Genomic DNA, 26,398 nt, shown 5'->3' on the forward strand with positions numbered 1-26,398 from the left:
TAGCATTAAAATATTAAAATGTCTCTCATTCTTATAAAGAATGTGTATATTATTCAATTATATTTTCGCACTCAGAAAAGCTGGTAACCTCTTGATTAGTATAGAATATGTGAATATTTCAAAAACTTTCTCTGACAACTAATACCTAGATATTTTTAGTATACATGTATATCAGATTTTAGAGACTAATTCTATTCCTGTAGATTATTCACTACAATGAGCATTGTACATACCACATGTCTTCAACAGGATCGAGTTGTTACAGCAAAAGATGTGCACAGTTGAAGACATGAACGGAAAACTCATAAAGTCATGTGGTGCAAAATGCTGTAGTTAGGAACCTGCTGCAGTAAGGAATAGTATTTTGCTGTAAGTCTCTTTATAATATATTACAACAAATGTATGGCACAATATCTGAAAGATATAGAGTCGAGAGTGTGGTATTTCTTTACATGTAAGGCAAAACTAGCTAACAATTCCTTCCTTATGATATGGTCAGAAATATCATATATACATTGCATAACTGTCTGAAAGACACACTAAACATGATGGGTTAAAATAGCTTTCCTTGCGGAACTCCACTCTCTCCTCTCTGTAGACATGTATAGCAGACCACTTCGCTATGCCAATCCTCAGTCCGTGAGTTTCAGGTCAAATGCTGTAAACTTCTGTGGTTACATATCAAAGCCAAACCAATTCAAACTGGGAGTATGCATGGTGCGTCTCCAAACGACAACGTGAAAGAACCTTGTAGAGCTCATCAACCAAAGCTTCATCAAGGCTCCACTTCCAAAGCTATCATCACCTCACTCGGTGTTTGGACCTAAACTCGTTAATAGCCATGTTGGGCCCCCGTGGTCGAGACACTCGAGATGGTGGACGTGATGGAGGCCCTTCGGGGCTTGGGATGGATTTTGGCGGACTTCATGTAGGAGACGAGCTGGTCTGGGATCTCGGCCAGGACTTCCTTGGCAAGCTGAGCCTGGCTCATGATGATGTTGTCCGAGTTCTCAAAGTCACGGAAGGGAACAAACTGCAGAGAGGGAAGGGAGAAAGAAAGAGAGAGAAGAGGGGGGAAGGGAGAAAGAGAGAGAGAGGGGGGAAGGGAGAAAGAGAGAGAGAGAGAGGAAAGGGAGAAAGAGGGAGAGAGAGAGAGGAAAGGGAGAAAGAGGGAGAGAGAGAGAGAGAGAGAGAGAGGGGAAGGGGAAGGGAGAAGGAGAGAAAGAGAGAAAGAGAGAGAGAGAGGAAGAGGGGGGGGGGGGGGGGGGGGGGGAGAGAAAAAGAGGGAGAGAGATTGGGGGGAGTGAGAGACAAAGAGAGATGAGACAGAGAGTATGTACAACACATTTTGATATTCCAGAGCTGAACACACAATTACAAAATTCAAGAAAATACTCTAGTTCACATTACAGATCCTCTAAATTGCAAAACCAATATACTTTCACAATATAGTATCAGCTTTTAGTTGATAAAAGAAAATCAGGTTTCAGAAATATTCAAATTTTCATTGGCTTTGTGATTGGAACTGCTAGCTTTGACTACATCACTGTTGCACAATGGATATGAGCAAATTAGAAAAAGCTAAGTCTATCATAGTTTTCTTTTTACATTATCACTACAGGTTTGTCAGTGGTCAAATTTGGATGTATGTTTGAGCGATGAGATGCTGATTTACTAACCTGTACAATATCCCTTGCTGCTTGTTTTCCTCGGAATGATAATCTGACATCATCACCATCCAACTCTTCCATTTCTAGCAAAGGACAGAAAGGAATGACCAAACAATACAAGTAAATGAGTAGGCAGTGTAGAATAGAAAGAACATCTAGCTCACACTTTATTTGTACCTCCATCTTTAACCCTTTGATGACTAGGCCTAGAATTATTTGGGTTCAAATCCTTCAACAACATATCATTAGCCCAAATACATGAAGAGCCATAGAAAATCCAAAGTACTTTGATACTAGATAAAACATAAACGATAGATATTATTGAGACTGCCAAGGGCAGGGCTACTTGCTCCTATTTTTCTTGTTGTCAATACAACAAGCAAGAAACACTTTCCTGTAACAAAACATTTTCGCTTGAAACAGGATTGGTTTACACAAGGATTACAAATGGTTCAAACAACTCAATGTAATATCAAAGTGCAAAACTAGTCAGAACAGCTTGAATAATCAAATCATGTAGCTGCATTTGTTTTAAGAAAGCTATTCCTAAAGAGGAGCCAAACTAGAGAATGTAAAGTTTATACCATCTTTTGTCTCTAAACCTTGACCAAAGGAATGTTAATGACAAAGTCAGGTATGAAAAAAAAACCACTCATAAAAACTCACTTGAAAAATCCTCCTTTCCAACTCCAACAATGATAATGGACAGGGGCATTGTAGCAGCCTAGGAAAATAGACAATCCATAAATGAAATATTGCCAACACATTTAATACCATATGTAATATAACACAATGAATACTAAACACATCACACTTTTTTCAAAAAACAACACAATGAATACTTACTGAGAGAAAGGCATACTGGTACATGCATTGATACAATTGGTATACTTCTACAGTAGGGTGAATTTACTATTAAACAGACAAAGAGCATGAATACCAGTATATATTTCCATAAGAACTAGAAATATCGCAATCTGTATTGCCGCGCAATGCGAATGTATCCCCCGGCAGTGGCAGCGATTTTGTGTTATCCTTATGTGGAAGGAGGGACAAAGATTCCCTCTCCTCTTTGTGAAACAAAAGGATGACGTAGAGATTGCCGCAAGTGGCTCAGACTATTGTCAAGACTAGGAGCAGCATCACCAAAACAATAGGTGTGTAGATCAGATTATGATGCATATTTATAGAAAATTTGAAAGAAATGTGATTTGCATAGCGACACAAGATATTCCTTTAAATATGACCTTTGACCCTATAAGAGATGGAATACTGGGGGGTAGCAGCACCAAATTTGTGGAGGTCTAGAGTAAACTATAATGAACCTTAATCATACCTGCCAACATTTGAAAATGAGAATTAAGAATTTTAGCGCGGTATGTCTTCGAAAATAAGAAATCTGTACACTTAACAGGCGTTCGCACATGCAGCGGCAGTGTAACTGGCAATACGCGGTAAATCTGTGCAAAAAAAAGCGAATTTAATCATGCAGCCCTTCAACGCACGCAATACACGTGAACTCTAACATCGCGTAAAGGATAAAACAAGCTTAATTTGGCTTAAGCAACACCAAAAAAAAAAAAAAAAAAAAAAATCGAAATTTTGAAAAAAAAAAAGAATATTCCGGATTTTGGGGTCCTAAAAATCCAGAAAATGGAATATTCCGGATTATTCGGAAGGGTTGGCAGGTACGCTGAATTCAATTCGGTGTAGCGATTGTCCAACACAGCTCAGTTACGGCAACATTTGACATGCATCGATCAAACTATACACAGTACATGTACGGTACGCCTCGCCATCGCTGCCCCACTCCACTGGCACCGACTCACCTCCGGTACCGCACTGCAGCGTGCGTTCACTCTGTATACCATAGTCCCGACACACTTCTTCCAAATACTGGATTAGACAATTGAAAAGTTAGTACGGTACGGTAAACTCCATGAATCCATCAAGCAAGCGTATTCCTTGGGATTGGAAGACATTATAAGTAAAACTGACAAACTTTTGCAAGTTTAGTAACCATTCACGATCACACGTCGAAGCTAACCCGTTCGCTCAAAATTTATCGCACGTGAAGCGTGCATGTTCTTGTACATTGCTTGTATGGGTGTGTGTGTGTGTGTACGTGTATGGAGAGTACATGCCAGGCTTACACACACACACATAATGCTGATCTCTACGCTATAGATCAGTGGCACAAACACGCTGCAAAACCGTCATTACAAGCCAAATGAGCTTCCGCGGCCATCAACACACACACAGTATACTATACGAGAGCTCTCACACAAATCGCGGCAAATGGTAATACAAGCCCAATTTGGCTTAAATTTCCAAAATGCGGAATCTCCCGCATTTTAAGGTCCTAAAATTCCAGAAATGCGGAATATCCCGGAAAATGCGGGAGGGTTGGCAGGTATGCTTAATACAAGCAGCATCACTAAAATCTATAGGCTTGTAGATTATACCAAGATACACCTTTGTTCAAAATTTGAACAAAATCCCTTTAGAAATGTGGCCTATAGAGCGCACACAAACAAAAATATGGCCTTGTACCCTATAGAAGGCGGAACACTGGGGGCAGCATCACCAAAAGTTATAGGTATGTAGATTATACCAGGATACACCTCCATACAAAATTTGAAAGAAATCCGTCAAGAAATGTGGCAGTTAGAGCGCACACTAGAGTGCACACAAGACATCTATCAAAATATGACCTTTGACCCTATAAAAGACGGAACATTGGAGACAGCATCACTAAAATCTATAGGCTTGTAGACTATACCAAGATACACCTTCGTTCAAAATTTGAACAAAATCCCTTTAAAAATGTGGCCTATAGACTGCACACAAACCATCCACAAAAATATGGCCTTGTACCCTATAGAAGACGGAACACTGGGGGCAGCATCACCAAAAGTTATAGGTATGTAGATTATACCAGGATACACCTCCATACAAAATTGAAAGAAATCCGTCAAGAAATGTGGCAGTTAGAGCGCACACTAGAGTGCACACAAGACATCTATCAAAATATGACCTTTGACCCTATAAAAGACGGAACATTGGAGGCAGCATCACTAAAATCTATAGGCTTGTAGATTATACCAGGATACACCTCCATACAAAATTTGAAAGAAATCCATCTAGAAATGTGGCAGTGAGAGCGCACACAAGAATATGACGCGGCGGCGGCGGCGGCGTAACGCTGCTGAATCCAAAGTACCCCACCGGCATACTGCCGGGGGATACAATAAGGGGACATGGGGGACCAACGGTCACCGCTTAGGCATTGATTGATAAATAGAGGGCGCAAGGAAGCTATAAGTAGTGCAGTGGGGCTTTAAATCATTTTATTCATGTAATTATCATTATCCTATTGCAGAAGTAATATTCAAATATACAGAATTGAAATATTTTCTTACGTTGACGATAGCTTCTTTTGTTTTCTCCATATCGGTGATGATACCGTCCGTAATGATGAGGAGTATGAAGTATTCTGATCCATCTCGTTTAGCAGCAGCAAATCTATCGGACAGACAGAAGAAAACAAAATCATCATTGTAGTGTTAGTTCAAAATTTGCCATAATTTTTGGGATATGTGATGAAATTTAAAACATGAAATATATCATCTGTTCATGGGATACCTTGGCTTTCAATACATTGGGACTAAATAAAACAAAAGACAAACCTACAGAAATCAAAAGTGTTTCTCTACTGATCTGACAACACCATACGTAAATTTGTTACTTTCGTGTACCGTAAAAACCATAAACTTTGCGACATAAAACTTTGTGATTTATAAATGAAAAGAGTCTTCACGAAAGATTTGATTTTTAAATGGCAAAACTTTCCATGTTGAAACAGTTGTGATTCCATAATATCACAGCATGAAACTTTTGCAATTCTGAACCGATTGCGAAATTTGCAAACATTTCATGCGCGAAACTTCTGTTCTTGCAATAGGATCAGAGGAGTGTTTCACAAAATCTGAGATCCACTTTAAGTTGAACTTAACTATGGCAGGCCTTTCATGCCACTAGTTCCTCTAATCATTCTGGCATTGGTTTCTCAAGGGACGTACAAATCGTGGCCACAAACCTACCTTAATACCTTTTTTGATAGTTCATTATTGTAGGAGAACATATTATAATTGAGAGACCAATGGTGAGAGCAACTAGTGGCATGAACAGCCTGCCATAGTATTTGTGAAACACTCCCAGGTCATGTGACAAAATTGATCTTGTTACATAATTACTTTGCTACATGGTTGATGATGGGGGCAAAGTTGGTGGGACCGTAGAGTTGGACGGTATGTAATGCTTTCTGGTATGCATCTATCACTCCTTCTATACCAGCACAGTATGGATTGTCTTGACTTCCGTTCTAAAATGAGAAGAAATATGGAGAAAGACTGAAAATTTATGATCAAAACAGCAATGTGTACTTCAGTCTGTTAATTGGTTTTAACAGAAGTGTATCAATTAATTTGAATTGGTTTTAACAGAAGTGTATCGATTAATTTGAATCATGTACATCTGGAGACAAACTGTTAGCAGTCACCTTTCAAAAGACATGGCTCGGTTTTGAACCAGGAACCCACAGAGTTAGTTTGCAGGTGAAGACAAAAAGCTGACTGTAATGCTAGACCAACACACATCTCAGTTATGTCAATAATGGCCACCTTTTATATTCATTAAGTCATTGATAAATTTCACTTATACTATGTTAATCATTTCACATTTTCAGGATATGGTTGACTCAATTAATTAATCACAGACTATTGAAGAAACTGTTTTTGTACTGAAAGTTATTTACTCAATTAGTTATAATTTTACTTTGCAAATAAATATATAACAGATCAGAAAATTGTACAAAATTAAATACTACAAGCAGAGGAACTCCAGGTACATAAGAAACAAATATCATGAACGAAATACCCCCTACCCCCCCCCCCAAAAAAAACAAAAAAAAAAAAACAGGGAAACATGGAGCAGAAACAAATGAAGGAGAAATGTGTGCACTAGAGAATAAAGAGTCATAAAAGCAGTTTGTGGAGAATAAAATCTTAGGAGGTAAAAAGATTAAGAACAATTTTGAATAAAGATGAGCAGGAGAAGAAAGGAAATGAGAGGATGGAATGAGAAAAAGCAATGGATGTTAATATGATGAAGGGGAGAAATAGAAAATAAAAAAATGAACGAAAAAAATAAAACAATGAATTAGTGACATTCCATGAAGAGGAACCAGATGGTAAGAAAACAAAGGAGATATATCGAACAAAAAAATATATGATAGATGTTGTAAGTAGTACACACTATGAACATGACGGACAAAGAAAGAGGACAAAATATACAGTTCCTCATTCTACCCTCAACAATTGCTGTGGTAGACGAAGGAACATCCCTTACTGCTATTATGTAAAAATGTGTAGAATAGGTGAATATGCATGTGACACCTGTTCTACACATTTTTACATAATAGCAGTGAAGGGATGTTCCTTTGTCTACCACAACAATTGTTGAGGGTAGAATGAGGACTGTATATTTTGTCCCCTTTCTTTGTCCGTCATGTTCATGGTGACAGGTGAAAATAAGTGTTAAAATCTCTCCTTGACTTACCAAGAAGAACTCATGCGATACGACCCCTGCAGGAGGCAGCCTGGCCCCAAAGCCTAAGGCAGGGAAGAGTTTGTCTGCATCGTAATCCTGTATGACCGTCCCAACAGCTCTCAATGCTCTCAAGTAATGGTTGGGTTGGTATGGGTTCATGTAATGTAAGGAGGTAGGTGTCCGGGGGTCCCCTACACACAGACAGGAATAAATGGCAAACAAAATGCAGGTTTGGAAGGGTGCAACTACATGTACAATAACTGAGGACTAGGAACAAGACAGGGCCTAAGTGTGACCCCTGTGGGACACCCAACTTCACTGGAGCCCAGGTAGACATGACACATTGGTAGCGAGCACACTGGGTGTGACCAGTCAGAATTAATTATTTAATTAACGGCAATATAAAAACCTTTGTGTTGCAGTTTGTCAAACAGGGGGACACTTAAGGCTACAACTGAATGGGTCAGAGTATTTACGTGTATAAGGTTGAAAAGGCAAATCCATTTCCATTATTGTTAGATACGATTCTTGAGATATGTCAGAAAAGTCCATGGAAAAGAGGTAATTAAATGAAATTCAATTCGCATCAAAAGGTCAACATGTAGAAAGTTTATACATTATCAAATCTAGTGGACATTACCCATACATTATTGTATTTTATCAGGAGGTGGAAGCAGTAAAAAAAAAATATAAAGAAATTGGTCCAACCAAAATAGTATAAACCTACTGGTACATGGACACTGGCATATGGATGTCGCTTAATTCTTGATTTTAAAAAAGTGTGCAAAACAATAAGAATTATCCAGTTTTCCAAGGCCTGAACTTTTTGTTTAAAAAATAAAATAAAATAAAAATCTCTCAGTAAAAGGTTTTGTAATTTTAGAACCGACTTTTAAACAGATACATGTAGCCATTCGCCAGTAAGATGGATCACATAACTGGATACTTTTCAAGACACTTTTCAAAAGCTTCCACATATCTTATATATATTTCTCCATAAATGTTTTAGGAAAAAGACACAGCAGGCAAAATTTTCAAGCATTCCACACACAGAAAGAGCCATCTCTCCACAAAGGGAAAAGACAAGAATTTGTGGGAGAAAGTTGCAAACTTGGAAACCAATGCATAGGACTGTAGAAAAGTATTGCAGAAGAAGGATATATAAGAATGTATTTTGATGTTGTCTTACCGTTGGAGGCAGTGAAGTCGATGGCGACGGTGAAGTTGAGCTGGCATCCCCCTTGGATGTAGTCAAGGAAGGTGAACTGCGGCTCGATCTTGGCTGCTGTCAGGAAAATGAGGCCAGAATTCTTGTAGTTTTTCTTCTTTTTCTGCTTTTTGGGGTGGATGACCTGCAGAGGAAATTTGAGGAATAGATTCCATTCATTCATGGATCATATACAATGTTCACTATTTGCCGAAGGAGGATGGACGAATGTAAAGCATAAATCTAGACTAATTTTTTAATGAAAAGAGACCAGTAATCACATGGATTCTTTGATTAACCCATTGCTTTAATATATAAATTATAATAATATTGGGTTCATGTCTGTCAAACTTGATACCCCTGGCGCTCCACAACTATTACCCGGCTTTAGAATGACAATGATGTAAATACATACTATTGTATCTAGCACTAAAGTTTACAACACTCAATTAAAGTCCGTCTGTACTAGTTTGGCCAGGAGGGATTAGACCACCAAGCATGGTCACTGACAGGTGGTTATCTCATCAACTCAGCTCTCAATTAACATAAGAAAAAGAGGATCATGGGGGACCAACAGGCACCGATTAGGCACTGTTTGAAATATAGAGGGCGCAAGTAGCTATAAGTAGTGTAGTGCGGCTTTAAATGTGACATAGAAATGCAACTTACATGGTATACATTGGAATGGCCTGGTCCCCTTGATAGCTCTCGTACAGTTGTCTCAAACACTCCGATCAGATCATGACTGGAACGATAACAAAACAATAGAGAAAGTGAGCCGTTAATTTCCCTCTTCCTCATCAGAATAATTTCTTTTCTCAGATATCATGAATTTAACATCACAGTTGGAATAAATTTTATCCCACTTATTCTTTTTTAAGTATATAGCATCCCTCATCCCAAACAAACAATCAAACAGATTTGTCTGTAAAGTCTAATACATTTGTGAAGAATTCTTGCATTTTGGGGGTCTGTTGTTTATATCTTGACTTTACATGTGTATATTCACAATGTAGATCCACTATCTAAAACAAAAATCATGTTTAGAAGCTTGTGCATCTATGCACTGCACTCAGTTATTAGAGTAACAAGGAGCCAGATAATAAAAGCATCTTTAAACCTGCGTGCAGTGTAGATTTACTATTAAATGCACTTGCAAACACAAGTTATGTGTATACTATACAGCATAAAGTGATACAGTGAAACCTGTCTATAAAGACCACCCAGGGGAAACAAGAAATGTGGTCTCTATGGGCAGGTGGTCTTTATGTACAGGTTCCTATAGTACATGTTTTAAAGGTAAAGACCAGTATTGGAAACGCCCCAATTTCAAAAAATGAAATGGAAGCTCTCATTACCAATCATGTGAAAGAATATGTTTTGACTAATACATGATGATAACAAATTTGCCGGGAAACCGCCTACTAATTCATATATTTGGTAAATTTGTTTCTCTCATGGTCTGTGAGAGATATAGGGTAGTCCCATATACATCTTTCTGTGTATAGTGCTTGTAACTTTACGAAGAATGGGCAAAATTTCTTATCATTTTGATGATTCCAGAACCTTGCAGATGCTAGATGCTAGATGATCAACCTTTTCTGATCGATTCCACAACGTTTCTTTCAAAATGCAATCGCATGACCATAACTGGTCTTTACCTTTAATGTGAAACCATTTTCAAGAGAAACAAAAAATACATAGACAGGTGGTCTTTCTATACAGGTGGTCACTAAAGCAGTTTTGACCATAATAGATGTGAACATAATAATACTAGTCTTACCCTCCGTCCCTATCCCAATCATAGCACTCCACCTTGAGTGGCCTATCATAGTCTCCATTGCAGAAGGATCTAAGCATGACATTGAATGGCTTCCAGACGGGGTCTAGCGTCTTCTTGATCACTTCAGTCTTGTGACAGACGGTGAAACTGTAATGGAAAAATACAAGAGAGCGAATTGGAATTTGTGTTTAAATGTAAAGATCAGTATTGGAAATGCCTCAATTTCAAAAAATGAAAGGGAAACTCTTATTACCAATCATGTGAAAGAATATGTTTTGACTAATACATGATGATAACAAATTTGCCGGGAAACCGCCTACTAATTGATTTTATTTGGTAAATTAGTTTATCTATTGGGATGTGAGAGATAAACGCACGTGTCGCACACGTGTGCGTAGTCCCATATACATCTTTCTGTGTACAGTGCTTGTAACTTTACGAAGACTGGGCCAAATTTCTTATCATTTTGATGATTCCAGAACCTTGCAGTACACCCCAATACTTATATGCTAGATGATCAACCTTCTCAGATCGATCCCACAACGTTTCTTTCACAATGCAATCGCATGACCATAACTGGTCTTTATCTATAAAGGTGAAGTTGACTGATAGTTTGACAATGATATAGGGAATATAAATGTATAGAAATTACCTTAAATGGTTGCTTATGTATTGAAAAGTTAAACTTGTATTCAGAAAGGATTTCGGGATCATCAAAATGTTATCAAGTTGACTAAAATTACAAACCATGAAAAGCACAAAATACATGGTTGGACACAAGAGCCCAGAAGTGACCAAACAAAGTAAAATGATATCTTTAATGTCAAGTTACGCTCATCACTCCACAATATTTGTAACGTAGGTGAAACCAAATGACCAAATACCTTGGATTTGCCCGGGATCGTTTAATCTAGGTCTTAAGACCTATCATATTAGTCCTCAGCTATTTACAAAGAACTGTTTAATAATCCTTTTATTTTCCAAAGCTGTAAATGAGCTTACCTTCCGTCCTCATTGGATCGATAGAAGAGCAGGAATGGGTCAGACTTTCCAAACATATCTTTCTTGTCTAGATGCTCTCCTTTGAAGTGTAATGTCATCATGTCCTGTAGAATAAAACAAAACATAGAATGAACTCTGATGACCAGTGACATCATGTCTGACTTACTATAGAAAATACAGTAAAACAAACAAAACAACAACAACAACGAAAACAGGGAGTCCCTGACATATGAACATGTCTGAAAGAATATCCACTATGTGCCAGTTCTTTGATTTAAAGGTGAAGGGGGAAAAACAAGAAATACAAAAAATATGAAATAAATCACACAAAAAAAAGAAGAAGAAGAAGAAACAAAAAATCAGTATGAAATCATGGCTACAGGAATTTGTCAAGTATAACTCGAACTAATATCACATTCGCTGAGTCTGAGTTAAATCTGATATTATCTATTTCTAGCCATGTTGTATCAAACACGCCAAAGATCTGGGCGTTCTCAAATCAAACATGAATCCCCCACCTGGGTGAATCTGGATGATTGATACTGTGCAGATTTTAATACATCATTGAGGGATAATGGAACATTTTCTTTAAAACATGGACTAACTCTTAAAAATTCATCTGAAGTGAAAAGATAAAATGATAGTCTCTATTTTTATGACCTACTTTATGCATGAATAAGAGCTTATCAATTGCATATTCTGGCATTCATTCTATTATTTGGTCAAGGGCTAGTATTTGGCATGACTATGCAAATAGAGATTGTGTACTTTCCTTATTAAAGTAAACAAAGAAATCCTAGATATCTTTGAATGCAGAATATTGGCAGCCTGTATGATTAAAGCTTCAAAATGATATTCAGGGGCGGATCTAGCTTTTTGCTAAGGGGGGGTTGACCAATAATGACGATGCAGAGCATCGTCCACGAGCCGCAAAGCGGCGAGCCGATTTTTTTGGGGGGGTTTATTTGAACCCCGTAAGTGATGTTTCCTGGCATCTATTAACACAATGGAGACCATAAAAAGCAGTGCATGAACACGTCCGTATTACACCCCCATGTATGGTAATTTACCCTGTATGCCAACTTTTTTGCATGATTCAAACATACCTTCCAGTAAAAAAAGATGCGAGACTGGATTGCCGCAACTTCTTTGCCCTGTTTGCTTCCATATTGCTTGTCACTACACTCAGACCAGACTGATAAAAAAGTGAGCAACTTGAACAAGTAATCCAGGAAATGAGCAGCCCAGCTCAGCGTGCGTTGCCAGGTTAAATCTTCACAAAATCCCCACCCAAACGACACTTAAAATATCCCCAAAGTTGCCAAATTTTGACAGAAAATCCCCAAATTCGTTTTTCATAAAACTCAATATTATTTTCATTCCCAAATATTTATTTTTCATCCCCAAAGACTTCAACAATCCCCCAATTTTTTTTTTTTTTTAATGTGGGGATTTTGGGGATGAGAATCGGCAACGCTGGCCTAGCTTGTCACTTCGGCGGTGGCCCGTGTCCTCAAAAAAGCTGATGGGGGGGGGGCAAGGGACTCTGTGACATTTGTTCGCCCAACCCCCCCCCCCCCCCCCCCCCAAAAGAAATAATAATAATAATAATAATAATAATAATAATAATAATAATAATAATAATAATAATAATAATAATAATAAATGCAATAAATACATAGAAATAGAATAAAATAAAATTACAAGTTTAAAAAAAAAGATAAGATTTTAAAAAATGGTCCCCGGATTTTTTTTTGGGGGGGTTGCAACCCCCCCAACCCCCCCTCTAGATCCGCTTCTGATATTCATTGTGTGGAGAGGCAGTGGAAAGCAACAAACATTGTTAAGCTAATAAATAGTGCTTGTAAAGATTCTGAACCGATTATCACGTAGGAAATCACATTCACTGAAAAGCATGACATGCATGACTCACTCAGCGTCCATGAACTATGCCTGTTCAGTGTTGTTTGGGACTATAGATTACAGCTTATTTTTCTAACTTCATTTGCTCCTTGCTCTTGAAACAATGTCTTTATTTTATGGAAAACTAAAGCAATATGCAAATTTGAACATGCACAATGACAATAATCATACAAGTTCTGCTGACCTCTTGGGGTTCAAAGCAGGTTTATATAAATTACAGTGTACCATAATAATCTACAACTGAATTGTTTGACCTTTTCTTCTTCCTGTTCTATACTTTTAGTCATGACCATACAGTGTAAATATTGTTTGATTTTGTGAGAATTTAATGTCAATCAAGACTAGAACTCAACATCACCTTTGGTAGTCAATATGATTTTCATCAGTGTTATAGTCGAGACCTCAAGGTCCGAGACCGAGAGAGAGAGACTTTCCTTTCCTTTCCAAGACCAAGACCGAGAAGTTATTAAGATTAAGTTGTGATCGAGGATAGTTTGTTTGAAATGAATATGTAGCAACAGAAGTATACCTGATGCAACTGACACTTGACCTCACCAGTCGCACACACTCAGATGCCCACACCCTCACATGGTCAGACACACAAGGTGAATTTTATATACAGTCAAACCTGTCTATAGCAACCACCCAAGGGAAACACAAAAAGTGGTCTTTAAAGACAAGTGGGCTTTGTAGACAGGTTCCTTTAGTACATGTTTCAATGAGAAACCACTTTCAAGGGAAACAAAAAATGTGGTCTTTGTAGACAGGTGGTCACTAAAGCAGGTTAGACTGTACATTATATATGTAATATGAAGCACCCGCTCTTACAAAGCTTTCAAGTGTTTATGAAGTTTTTTAGTCCGGTCTCGAAGGGTCACGAGCACATTTCTCGACACCATTTGAGACCATGACCTTGAGTTTCAAGACAGAGACCCAACAAATAATGGGTGTCAAGACCTGCCACACTCGAATGATTTTGATATTCTTACCCTGCATTGACTCATCTCCTCTCCTCTGATGATGATCTTTCCACAGTCCTTTCTTGGGCCTCTGCAAGAAACAAAAGAAGAGAAAAGATAATAATTTAAAGATATTGTCTGTTGAAAGCCAGAAGGATGTAAACTTTACTTCAAGTACTATACTCAATTTGAAAAATAGAAAATATGTCAGTATTTATTTTAAAAAAGGAGCTGAAAACTCATCTTTTTACACAGAGCTAGTATTTTTGTGGCTTTTTCCTACGTTTTTTAATATTGTAAGTGCTATGGTACTTCTTAGTGTATAGCTCAGTTAAAATGACCCTTATTATTATTATTATTGTAAGAATGTGTTAATGCCATTTTGCGTCTCACTATTTTCAAAAATCTCAAGAGAGAAAGATAAGAACTACACATGTATGAGCTGTTTGTCCTTTTTAAAAGAAGATGACCATTTTCATCATTTTATCAATCAGGGTTGTTTTCTCGGGCAGTGAGGGCAAGACCATAGTCCAAAGTGCCTCGGAGTTAAGGACTTGTTGCTTGCCCAAGCTCTCAGCTGCCTTAATTCTGCACTCTGTATTCTGCACATGTTTTTCCAAAAGAGTATGCAGTGAAGATGATATGAATACATATGGTGATCTGAAATTTGCTCAGTTGCTATTTGCTCCATCCATGAATTTGTCAAAGATGTAGCAGTCATTAGTATTTTGGTTGCTATAGGGTTAAAGGTTAGGTTTGGGGTAAGGGTTATGTATAATGTTTCGTCCAGGGTTGAATTCGGAAACTGGTAAGGATTTAAAAATAATGCGCACACGTACACCTTCCATCTCATAGTCATATCATAATTAATATAACTTACTTGAGAGGTTTACTGAGTTTTCCACCGCTTCCCATGATCTCACCCATCGTGCACTCCATCTTTCCCAAAAAGTCCTGTCAAAAAAGAAATTCATTCACCTCCTATTAGTGATATAGATTTGATTTTAGGCTATAATTGTTACTATTATTTTTGCACACAATGTTACAAAATTAAAACCCTAAAATCAAGTGACAGCATTTAATGTATCTTGAATATCAAAATGCCTTCCACAAAGCCTTTAAAGAATCTTTAAAAAGCATTTAATGAAAGGATAACATGCATGAACATTTCAACAAGAGATTGCCATCTTCCCGCTGAATTACAACAAGAAGTCAGCCATTAGCAGTCGCGAGATTCAGACCAACGTGCCAAAAATTGAGGGAATGATGAAAAAAAAAGAGTGATTTAGGTGTCTTACATGAACAGCAATTTGAATATAAAAATTCATCTGATAAGAGTATTCAAAAAATGAGATAATTTCCTTCCTACGTTTCTAATGTTTTATCATGAAAATCTGAGAATTTGTTATACTTACATGCTTTTTTAGGTCATGGGCTTTTGAGTCAATATCATACCTGTAAACAAAATGTTAAATGAACCATTTGTATGTTAAATAAATTATAAGAGAGAGAGAGAGAGAGAGAGAGAGAGAGGAGAGAGAGAACAACAAAATGATTAAGAAGATACAAAAGAAATTATAATATAACCTAGAGATGGAGAAAGAGTAAGAATCACATTGGTAAAGTTGTAAGAGAGTATGAGAGAGATAGAGACTATATAGAGATATACACTAAACATGTCAGCAGCAGACAGTAAACACAGCTTGTATTAAAGATAAAACAAATTGAAAAGACATGGAAAATTAACTTCAAAAGAAGTAGAAGGCACAGGTATAAGGTAGAAACCTTCCATTCCAAGAGGAAGAAAGGAGAGAGAGAGAGAGAGAGAGAGAGAGAGAGAGAGAGAGAGAGAGAGAGAGAAGAGGGGGGGGGGGGAGGGAGGGGGTTGTGGAGCAATTCTTGCACGATTTGATTCCCAGAGTTTCAGTATCGAACCAACAAAGCAGGGGAAATAAAATAATCAAATGCAGTCAAATGGAAAGATTCTCTGCAGACAAAACACAACTCATCCGTGACACATATGTCTGAATACAATGTAGTTCTCTATTTCATGTCTATATTGAATTGGTGCATGTAGTGCAGGTGCATAAACAAAATGGGTATCTATAAAGAATGTATTATGTCTCTCTAATGGAAGTACGCTTGTGGTTAGCATGACATGAGATGTCTGTATTAAAGACCAACATTTTATATTAATTATCAATTGTAGATATAAACACTTTATTGATCTATACTCATTATTCATAATTATCATCATTTTCATAAGACAACAAATATTGGAAGTAGGCATAACAAAAATACCCAGTATCTTTGTTCACAGATTAAGTATTACTTTTTTTCTTTTTCTTGCAATTTTAGAACAAGCTCCTCCAACAACAAAAAAATCATTAATGATCACATATGTGGTATGAAAGGTGAATAAGAAGCAATGCAAATTAAAAAATTTAACATTTTCTCTATACAACTATGCTTTTTGGTCTGCATTTCTTCAGACATTTTTCCATTAATGATCATATCAAGCTAAACTATAAAATATCCTCCTAGAAATTGCTTTTATGTATGAATGTCACTGCTATGAAGTTCAGAGTTGAGTAACACTACATACCCAATGCAGTTAGACAGGTAGATTTTTGGAAAGCTTCTTTTGTTAATGGGCTCGACAAATGTAAAACGTAGACATTAGTCTGGGAAACTATGCTTGCCTCCCTATACAGTTATTTTCATACTTCTGACACTAGTGTCAACTTTCGCTTTCAATGGTCTATCTATATGTCATGCACTTAACCAAGTTCAAAGGTTCCATAAATTTTCCCCGTTGACACGAAGGAGAGCAGTTGATAACTTTACTCACAGTTCAAACTTCAAGTTCTGCACCTCTTCAAAGAAATAATCCATGGTGAACTTCTTGACAAAGTCAGGATTCAGTGTATTCATGATAGCTTCTGTGCGTCCATGCTATTCAGTGAGAAAATAAGCGAATACAATTATACAATTATATCTGATTGATATTGAAATTCTATGATGATATTTTGAAAGATTGTCAAATCATAATCCTTATATCCTTACGGTAATATTCATGATTCAACATTGAGCTGCTTTAAAACTTCTCCAATTAAGAAAATATTGTATAATTAATCATGTACGTAGGAAATTTGCATCTCTGATGTGAATGACATGCATGTACATGGGGTGGGAAAATGATAAAGACATTTATTTTTTTGTTGCTTTCATTTTAGTCAGATTAGGGATGCTGGAAAAGCCATGATGGTCTGATAAAAATCCAAAAATCCAAAAATCCAATACAAAACAGATACATGTATTTCATGTTTTGTACAGAGCACACATTCATAGCTTTGATTTGTCAAATGAAATGTAAGGTTAACTTACTTCTCTGTACTCGTTTGAGCCGAGTGCTTTCACGAAGAGGACACAAACTGTTAAAAAACAAAGAGATTGTAGACTGGTTAATCACTTTATCTCAATCACAGAGGTATCGTTATGATTACTGAACTATATCGAATGTGACCAGGCACCAAAAAAACTCCCATGCTATGATTTTCAATTAGAGCTCATTAAAAAGGGTATTTGGTCATGAAATTCATTTGTTATTTTGAGCATATCCTAAAAGAGTAGTAATGTATTCTTTTTCCTTACCGGTATGTAATTCAACATTTGGAAACACTAAACAATCAAAAATTGTTATTTTGGCAGTGTTTTGAAGACCTATGTTTTTTCTGATCATGGGTTTATCCCTTCACAGAAATTTCTATATAGTTCTAATTTTTCTTTTGTCACCTTGCATAATAGCTTGAGAGTAGGAGGGCTTCAATAGACAACAACCTTTTAAACCCCCTTTTCTTTTAAGTATTTAATATTATCAAGGACAGGACATTATACTCCTTTTCCAATTGGTTAGGAACATCCAAATGTGATGAGTTAGATATAATTTCAAACAGCTTAGAATCACCTCTTTTGGAATCAATGCTAATTACTATAAACTATGGAGACAACCATAACAGCGGGCATGCAAGAGAAACAGAACCATAATCTCTAAAATCTAAATACAAAAGAAACATGGCCAAACTGAAAAGGGGGTTAAAAGTTTGTTGTCTATTGAAGCACTCCTACTCACAATGGTCTATTTAGCTGATAAACTAAATGCTAAGGAGGCATATTCCCATAATCACAATCTGAATAATATACCCTTTTTTTAGGGGGGGGGGGGGGAGAGGGAAGTAGCCTTATCTGAAGGATTAACAGGTACTTCAAATAGCAATACCAATTCAAACCTTGAATCCACATTCAGCAATTTTTCTTAAAATCAAGTAATGTTCACAGGATGAATACGGTAATCAATTCTCGCTATCGCCAATACCCCCAATTGCCCGGATGTTAATTTCATGCCCCCATTTCTAATGCACTCTGGGATAGCTTGGTGACTCAGTCGCTTCCGGTCATGCATCTGTACTTTTTGGGGGTACTTTGCGACAGCGAGGATTGGTCATATATTTTCTCCTAGAACAGAAAAGAATTTGCATGTTTTGATTGGTTTTGGAAATAAAATTATTTTAATTGAATTGAATTGAATTTATTTAGAGATTACAAAGATGTTTATAAAAAAGACATAATCATTCCAATCTTGGGGTCTAAAACTTTCAAGAACAACAACAACAAAAAACAACAAAATGCTCTGAAACATACGAACAAGTGCAGGGTAGACTTGATGCAAATTAGTATGAAATAATACATGATGAAATGAAAGAATGTCAATGGGCAAAGTGGTGTTAATAAAGAAAAGATAGAAATTAAAGGATGAATGAATCTAGATATGAACACAAAAAAATCATGCTCAGAAGCAAGAGGAAATGTGTATCCCTTTAGCCGCACTCCTAGAACTTCACTAGATTATTTTTAGATTTACTTTCCAAATCAAATTTTATTGTAGATATTGTAATCAGTGTCTCTGTAAGAATTTAACATGGAAAAGAGATGAATTTAGACTTAGGATTTTTATATTATACTGCTTGTTTCGTGTTTGGTTGTCTCTTGGGGGAACGGGGGAGGGGGGGGGGGGGGGCAATTTGGAAACCAAAGTTCTTGACATAACGTCACAAAGAGGGGAACCTTTCTTCTTTGTACTTTCTGGGATACTCTTGGTTTTTATTCCAATGTAACAAAAACATGAGACAATTTTTTTTCCCCTTCTCCATGTGTATCGCACAATATGCATTCCTCAAAGTCATGCATTATCAGGCAGCAGTGAATGAAATTTAAATATTAACAATAATTCAGTTTGTTTTTCATCATTCACCAAAGTACTGTTGCATAACCATAGAATAGGAATTGTACAAACCACATGAAAAGTCAGGATCTACAGAAATATAGGTAGAAAGGAGGTAGAAGAAATTTGATGAATTAAGCAGTCATGCTGTTATAAAACCATGAATGAATAGGCTTGTCTTTTTTCAGTGGAGGGGGGGGGGGGGGGGAGGAGGAGGGGGAGGGTGGGTTGATCAGATAACTACCATCTTTCAATTATTTGTCTGGAACATTGCACAAGTATATTATAAATCTATTATATATCTATATATTACAAAATTGGTACAAGAGGATTTTGACAACACTTTTTAAAAAGGCTGCTGCCCAGTCATCCATGAAAGCTGAGTTATGAATTAGGTATCATTGGACAATATTGGTTACTATTTAAAGGAAATATATCTAAAGGTCTCACAAGTTATAATATTCCTATGAAAATCTACCAAAGTTGGGTATCCTTTTTTCAATACGCATGGTACAATGTAGTATTATGGAATGAAACTCCTTACAAGAGAATAATATTTTGAGTGACTGGTCAGCTTTGAATGAAACAAATGCTACGCATGGAGGTGTTTTTTAAAAATACAAGTTCATATTGTGAATATATTTTCTCTTTAGAGGAAATCTATATACAGTGGCTTTAAAATCTTCATGGTTATACAGGCTTGGTCTAATTATTGGCCATTTTACAAGCTTCTTTAAATATTGTTGTGCATTACATACATGTACATTTCTATATGGACTCGATTCACTCCTTGCAATTCTAGAAAACTCTATTCACTAGTTTCCTATAGATTGTACTTGCTTTCAATTTTGATTGACTGCCACAGTGCCAGATGCCTTTCAAGAATGTAGGTAGCCTACAATGTAAATATGTGAATGGCCTTTTTGCTGTTGAGGAAATCTACATTGTAGCTATTCTTTAAAAAATCAGAAATTCAGTACTTTTGATGGTGCTACTTTGCTGTGCATTGCACAAAATCATCAAAAAAATATATCACAATTCTTGGTAAAATTTTAAGTTGCAATCCTTGACCATAAGGAGATAGCTTTACATTTAAGCTTGCCTGGCAGGATAAGAGTTAATTAATAGCATGTGGGCAACTGTAATTTTGGGCCTTGATACTATATTCTTCTCCAAAAAATATGTAAAGACTATGCATTTCCTTAACCCATTGACAAAAGTTCCCCATAAACTTTTAAAGCAATACAAAACTGTGGGAAGTAATAAAAGCATACAAACATATAATAAACCATAAAAAATATGATTGTTATGTACATTCATCTTACACACATGTTTACTCGAGATAAAAAGGCACGCAACTCAAAGTCCGATAACGAATTTGTGTGAAATTACAAACAACCAAAGCATTGATGACTGGCTCTGAATTATAGGGAATTTTATGAAACACAATGTGCAACATGTTTCTTTGAATTCAAAAATTATTTAACAAAATTCCCTTCAACTTCACATAAAATTAGTTTTGGGAAAAGTTAGTACTGTAAAGCTTAATATACAGTGTAACTGAGTTGATATTTTACAATCTCCTATGCCAGACATTTGAATTTATTAAGTATTTGTTAAATATATGCTATCTTGTTATCTAAGCATTTAGGGGGTCACCAACTTTACAACCATTATTTTATCACATTTCAATTATAGAAGCTTTTCAAATTGTTGATCTTGATATCTATCTGTGAACCCATTTGAATTTCAAGTAGAAAGACAAACTTTTCTTTTTCAAAAAAAAATATTATTTTATCAATTTACATGGTTTAAAATGCTGTAAGGGATAAATATTGTAAGAGATGAAAGGCTTACCAGTACAATGAAATCTTAATTTTGTTTTCTTCTGATTTATTTGTGAGCGAGCATTACATATAAATATCCCTGTTTGTTCAGATTTTATATTTTAACTTCACTATTATTGCCAAAGTCCAAAGTGTCATAAAAATGTAACTTTTATACTTTGGAGGAGTATATCATAAACAGAGGATCAGGACTTTCACAAACATTTAATACCGGGTACATGTTTTGTCATGACTAATTACATCATGTTAGCTATTCTGAACTCTACATGTAATTTAAACATTTTCAGATCAACAGGCTATTTTTGCTGCCAAGACTATTTTGGACCCATTTTGGTTCATTCACAATATCAAAATTATATCATGAAAATCATTAAAATTACCTTTACAACACAAACAAGGTAAAAAGAAAAGCTATCTGATGCAAGCATTAATGCATGCAAGTCCAACAATGATATTAATGTTAGTAATTCCTCGCTTAAAGATAAACTTGAGTTCTGGTAAATGTAGAAAATAAACCCTCACAGAATCCAACTAAACTTACACTGAATGTTCAAGATTACAAATAAATGACATGTGCCAAACACTTTTGGTAGAAATTGTATAGGGGCTAAGTTTTAAGCATAGAAAGATAACGGAATCCGGGTAAGAAGGCACCGACTCCATGTGCTCAATACAGGTCACCATGTGCATGGGAGTTGTGTTTTTATTGAAGATGATGCACAGTAAGTTATTGTGTGTTTGTTTTTATTTCACTGGTGCAAACAACAAATCTACTGCAGGATAAACAATCCAGAATAAATCATAGCAATTTGCTCTCTAAATACGATTCCCATACCAGAGCTCAAGATTAGCTTTAACATAAAATTTGTATCAACCATGCCTTTTAAACCACGCCTTTTAAACCACGCCTTTTAAACCATGCCTTTTAAACCACATACATGTATCTGCTTCCTAAGTTTATGAAGCTAGTTTCAAGAATTTGCTTTTTTATCTTTGCAAATAAACACTATTTATCTTGGTCCTATGGTTTAAAATAATTTTCCAATTCTAGATTTAGATTGTTATAGATATAGATTGCTAGATTTTTTTTCCTCAATGCATGTGAACAGAATGCAAGTCCACTTTGAAAGGCACACGTCCTGCTTATATAAATAGGTGTGATTTATAAATATGAAATGAAAAATTCTTCAGTAAACAACAATTTCTACATTTTTGTACATTTTAAAATATAAATGAACTATTCCATAAGTACATGTATATTTTTCTTACTCGGGTCACTTTTGGAAAAAACGTCCATATCCAGAAGTTTTCTGAAAGACAACAATAAAATATGAGAGAGAAAGAAGAGAAAAAGTAGATATCTTTAAGTTGGTTTGACCATGAGTACTTAGTAACATGATCTTTATTAGCACCTGCAACACATGGCTCAGATAGGACCAAAGGATTATTATCATGATTGCTGATTCACTATTTTTCTACTCCATCCTCGATGCAATTTTCTTTCACCTTAAAAGGTCAACAAGTGAGAGAATGAAACTAAAATGTTCACTCCGACATAATTGCAGGAATGCCAGCAAATATGAAATGACTGAATGAATGAATTTATGATATGGTATTATTACACTTTGCAGTGGAAAATGAAGGAATAATTAAAATGGAGTTAATCAAAATTAAATCTTGTTGACATACACGAATGTAAGTGTGTGGGGCAAAAAAGAAAAACGTAAGATGGCAATGATAGTGGATCAACAACCATGTTCAATGCAGATGAATACTAAGTGGACACACATATATTCATCATAGCCTACTTCCAAACTTCAGAAGAATATCATTTTACTCTCATTAGGGATAATAGTTCCTGTCATATCACAATTTTGGACAAGACAAGTCGCATGAGGATAACATTTTGATAAATTGCATGAAATGCAAGGCAATATTTAATTAAGCAACATAACTTCAAATCAAAAGATAAGGGCATTTTCCCCAAGAAGTTTAAATATCTTCCAAAGTCAGAAAATAGACTATGATGTTTAGTAGGGTATCATAGCTTCTTACCAGGGTCAGATACGGTGATTACATCAAGGTCAAGAATATTCCTGTCACGAACAAATGAATTAAGGTTTCTCACAAAATCAAACAAGGTTATTGAGGTAAAGGTGTCTAATGGACCCTGAAGGAGAACTACAGAAATTTAAGATGATTGTTTCTACATGATGAAATGTATTCAATTACTTTTATTAAAATATTAATGTTTAATGAATTCATAAATTCACTTAGAACTCCATGACATGTTTTCAATTATTTTAGTTTTAAATAAGTATGATAGCAATAGAAGACAAATTTCTTTAGAGTTTAATGAAGTGTGCAAATTTTGGAGGGTAAAGAATAACACTGGATCCCAACTCTCCAAATCATGTAACTTTCTATTTCTATCATAATCTTCTATGACAATCTGTAGTTTGACCAAAACCTTTTACTTTCATGAAATGGAAATTATATTTATAATCGTTTCTAAATGAAAACATGCAAGCAAATTTGGTGCAAACAATGTAGAGAGAGATGAAATTTGAGGGGTCGGTCATACATACATCAACAAGCATGATATTATAATTACTCATTACATTGAGTCAACAATTCACATTTCAATCTAGTAAAATTCATTAATGTCCATGTTTAATTGTTTATTATTAGTTTCGTTTGACTGCCCCTATGTTTCATTATCTCTAAATCATGGAAGTGTTTATTCTTCTTCTTCTTCTTGATTTGATTTTGTTTGGCAATCAGTCACAGTTGACTATTTTTGCCACACACTATTTTATCATTAGTAGTAGAAGAGCCTTGGTATCAGGCATTCATATGTATTTTTTATTTTGGCAAACTCTGCAATCATGCACGTGTACATGCATGAGTGATTTGTATAAATTGAATTCAATGATTAACACAAAGTCAAGAAATCTGGCAATCGTAAACAAGTAAATAAAACTTGAAAGTTAAAAGAGGTTAACACGTTCATTGTATATTTCCCTCGAGTCAAGTTTGCATTAAATAACATTAATTTTTACCGATATACATGTAATCCTCAATCAAAATTAAATCTAACCCCATGCACAAAATGGATAAAGGCCTAATATTTCTGTGTGAATAAGGGCTCAAAAATGTTATTAATACGATTGTTACAAAATAGCCTACATCAAAAATCTGGTGGATTTCTAAAGAACGTTTGCAGTAATATTTGTGCACACCTTGCCTTAGCTGTGCAGAGCCAGCTGATCATGTATTTACAATGCACAATACCAGGAACTCCAAGCATTGTGCATGGTGAATACATAACTTGATTCTGTCTCATGTCCTGACTTTGTTCGGGATCCATCATCCTGAAGTCTAAATCTCTGACGTTAGCCATTTTCTGTCTCTTGTGTCCTGATTTGCAATCAAGGTGCACATGAACATTACTGTGGAACATCCTTAAATATGCTGAGTAATTCTCTATAACCAATCATTGCATTACAATGTACATGTATATTCCTATCTCTTCCTATACCTACTCCAAAATAAAATCATAATCTTGTATTTACCTTCCAGAGACTGTTAACTCCACCTTCGTGGCGGGAATACTCTGTTCGGGGTCCATCAGCCTGAAGTCGTAATCTCCAACGTTAGCCATTTTCTGTCTCTGGTGTCCTGTTGTTGCCGCTATAAAGCCTGGCCCAATCAAGACTGATTAGTTATTCCTTAGCCAAGAAAGACTGCAGAGAAGCTGAGGTCAGCTGTGAGCGCTGCCACCTAATCTAAAATGTCTGCCTACATCAAATAGAATGGGGGAAAATTTTTAATAAAAATGAACACAGGGAAACAGGTACATAATTCTATTGAATAATTAATACATTCAATAGATTTACATGTATTTAATACAAGATACAAGATGCGAAAGGGATATCCACTATCCAGGGTATGCTAAAAAGGCTGAGTTGGATTGTACATGGATGGCCACACATGTACAATCCAACTCAGCCTTTTTTCCATACCCTGGATGCCTGGGATGAAGAAAAAAGACAATAGACATAGACACTTTAAAATGTTCTGCATGTCAAACAATAGTTGATACCCACTGGCCCTTTATCTCCAGAATGGCTTCTTCAGTAAGAAGACCCTTTTGTTTTTTAGTGAAGAATATTAACTTCTGACCATGTTGCAGAATTCTTTACAACCATGCAGACATGATACACTACCTAACAGTGAAGTGTTTTGAAATTTGAAGAGCTGTGGAAAAATTTAGTAGTTCACCAATGCCATGGATGTAGATCATGTACACAAGTCAAAATTCTTCTACTTCAGTTTAACTTGTATGGAACAGCAAGTAGATGTCAAACAGATCTAGTACTCAAATATAAATGCTGAGCAGCTGAACTAAGCATGCATCCAAGTATATAGGCTAAATTCTGATGCATGCACATGCATGCAGATGCAGAACATTATTTGGTAATTTCCATCAACTATGACTCATCTGCTATTTTTGGATGATGGAATATTCCATTCAGAATAAAAATGTTGGATTGGTGAGACAAAAACACACTTTCCTGTACAGCCAAACAGACAGAATAGAATAGTAAAACCTCAATCTCCTACATCGAAATTTCATTCTATTTGAATATGAGGGCACAAAAGCGGATGCTGGAAACTTTACTCTTCACAGTGTCCCATTCGTTCACTTCCACGTAATGTAAAGTGATAATCGTATTGACGCGACGTGCAATAATCGGATTACTAAAATCAACAAAATATCACGAAAAATTCTAGTAATATTATCCGGACTTCAGCTTTATGACTGATTAACACATTCTGTAAACGATCATTGTCTGTTTATTTCGTGACTAGTACTAATTAAACTACAAACTTACATCAAAGTCTAGCAACTTCTTTACAGCCCGGTGCTCTCAACAAATTAATAAACAATAATAAAACGTACTACGACAAGCCACATGTACATGGAGTTTTTACTCTAGCGCTTGTCAAACGTGATATGGGATATGACAGCTGACATACTATCTTCTATTGTTGTTGTTGTTGTTATTATTTTTGACATTTTCATGAAATATCAAGAGAATGTTTGATCAAA

At 35.9% G+C, this 26,398-nt stretch overlaps 1 protein-coding gene across 1 annotated transcript; it reads right to left on the reverse strand.

Moving 5' to 3' along the window:
- On the reverse strand, positions 1 to 26,251 carry LOC752342 (copine-8). The gene is made up of 18 exons (XM_030976019.1): positions 26,181 to 26,251; positions 24,858 to 25,083; positions 22,552 to 22,592; positions 17,542 to 17,588; positions 17,006 to 17,109; positions 15,570 to 15,609; positions 15,035 to 15,108; positions 14,185 to 14,245; positions 11,273 to 11,376; positions 10,271 to 10,417; positions 9,157 to 9,232; positions 8,470 to 8,632; positions 7,290 to 7,471; positions 5,927 to 6,054; positions 5,093 to 5,195; positions 2,337 to 2,394; positions 1,680 to 1,753; positions 1 to 1,033 (listed from the first exon to the last, which is right to left on the reverse strand). Exons 2-18 carry the CDS (start codon positions 24,944 to 24,946, stop codon positions 833 to 835), a joined length of 1,692 nt encoding a protein of 563 aa, XP_030831879.1. The 5' UTR covers positions 24,947 to 25,083; positions 26,181 to 26,251; the 3' UTR covers positions 1 to 832.
- Between the last annotated feature and the right edge of the window lie 147 nt (positions 26,252 to 26,398).

Source organism: Strongylocentrotus purpuratus, unplaced genomic scaffold, assembly GCF_000002235.5.
Source record: "Strongylocentrotus purpuratus isolate Spur 01 unplaced genomic scaffold, Spur_5.0 spur5_scaffold_8, whole genome shotgun sequence".
NCBI lineage: Eukaryota > Metazoa > Echinodermata > Echinoidea > Camarodonta > Strongylocentrotidae > Strongylocentrotus > Strongylocentrotus purpuratus.

Excerpts from the sequence above, each read along its gene's own strand:
- LOC752342 (XM_030976019.1), bottom strand. The coding sequence starts at position 24,946 with ATGGCTAACGTTGGAGATTACGACTTCAGGCTGATGGACCCCGAACAG. Across the intron at positions 17,589-22,551 it reads TTTTTCCAAAAGTGACCCGA|TTTGTGTCCTCTTCGTGAAA; the intron begins GTAAGAAAAATA and ends GTTTTTTAACAG. Across the intron at positions 5,196-5,926 it reads ATCATCAACCATGTAGCAAA|ATTTGCTGCTGCTAAACGAG; the intron begins GTAATTATGTAA and ends TCTGTCCGATAG.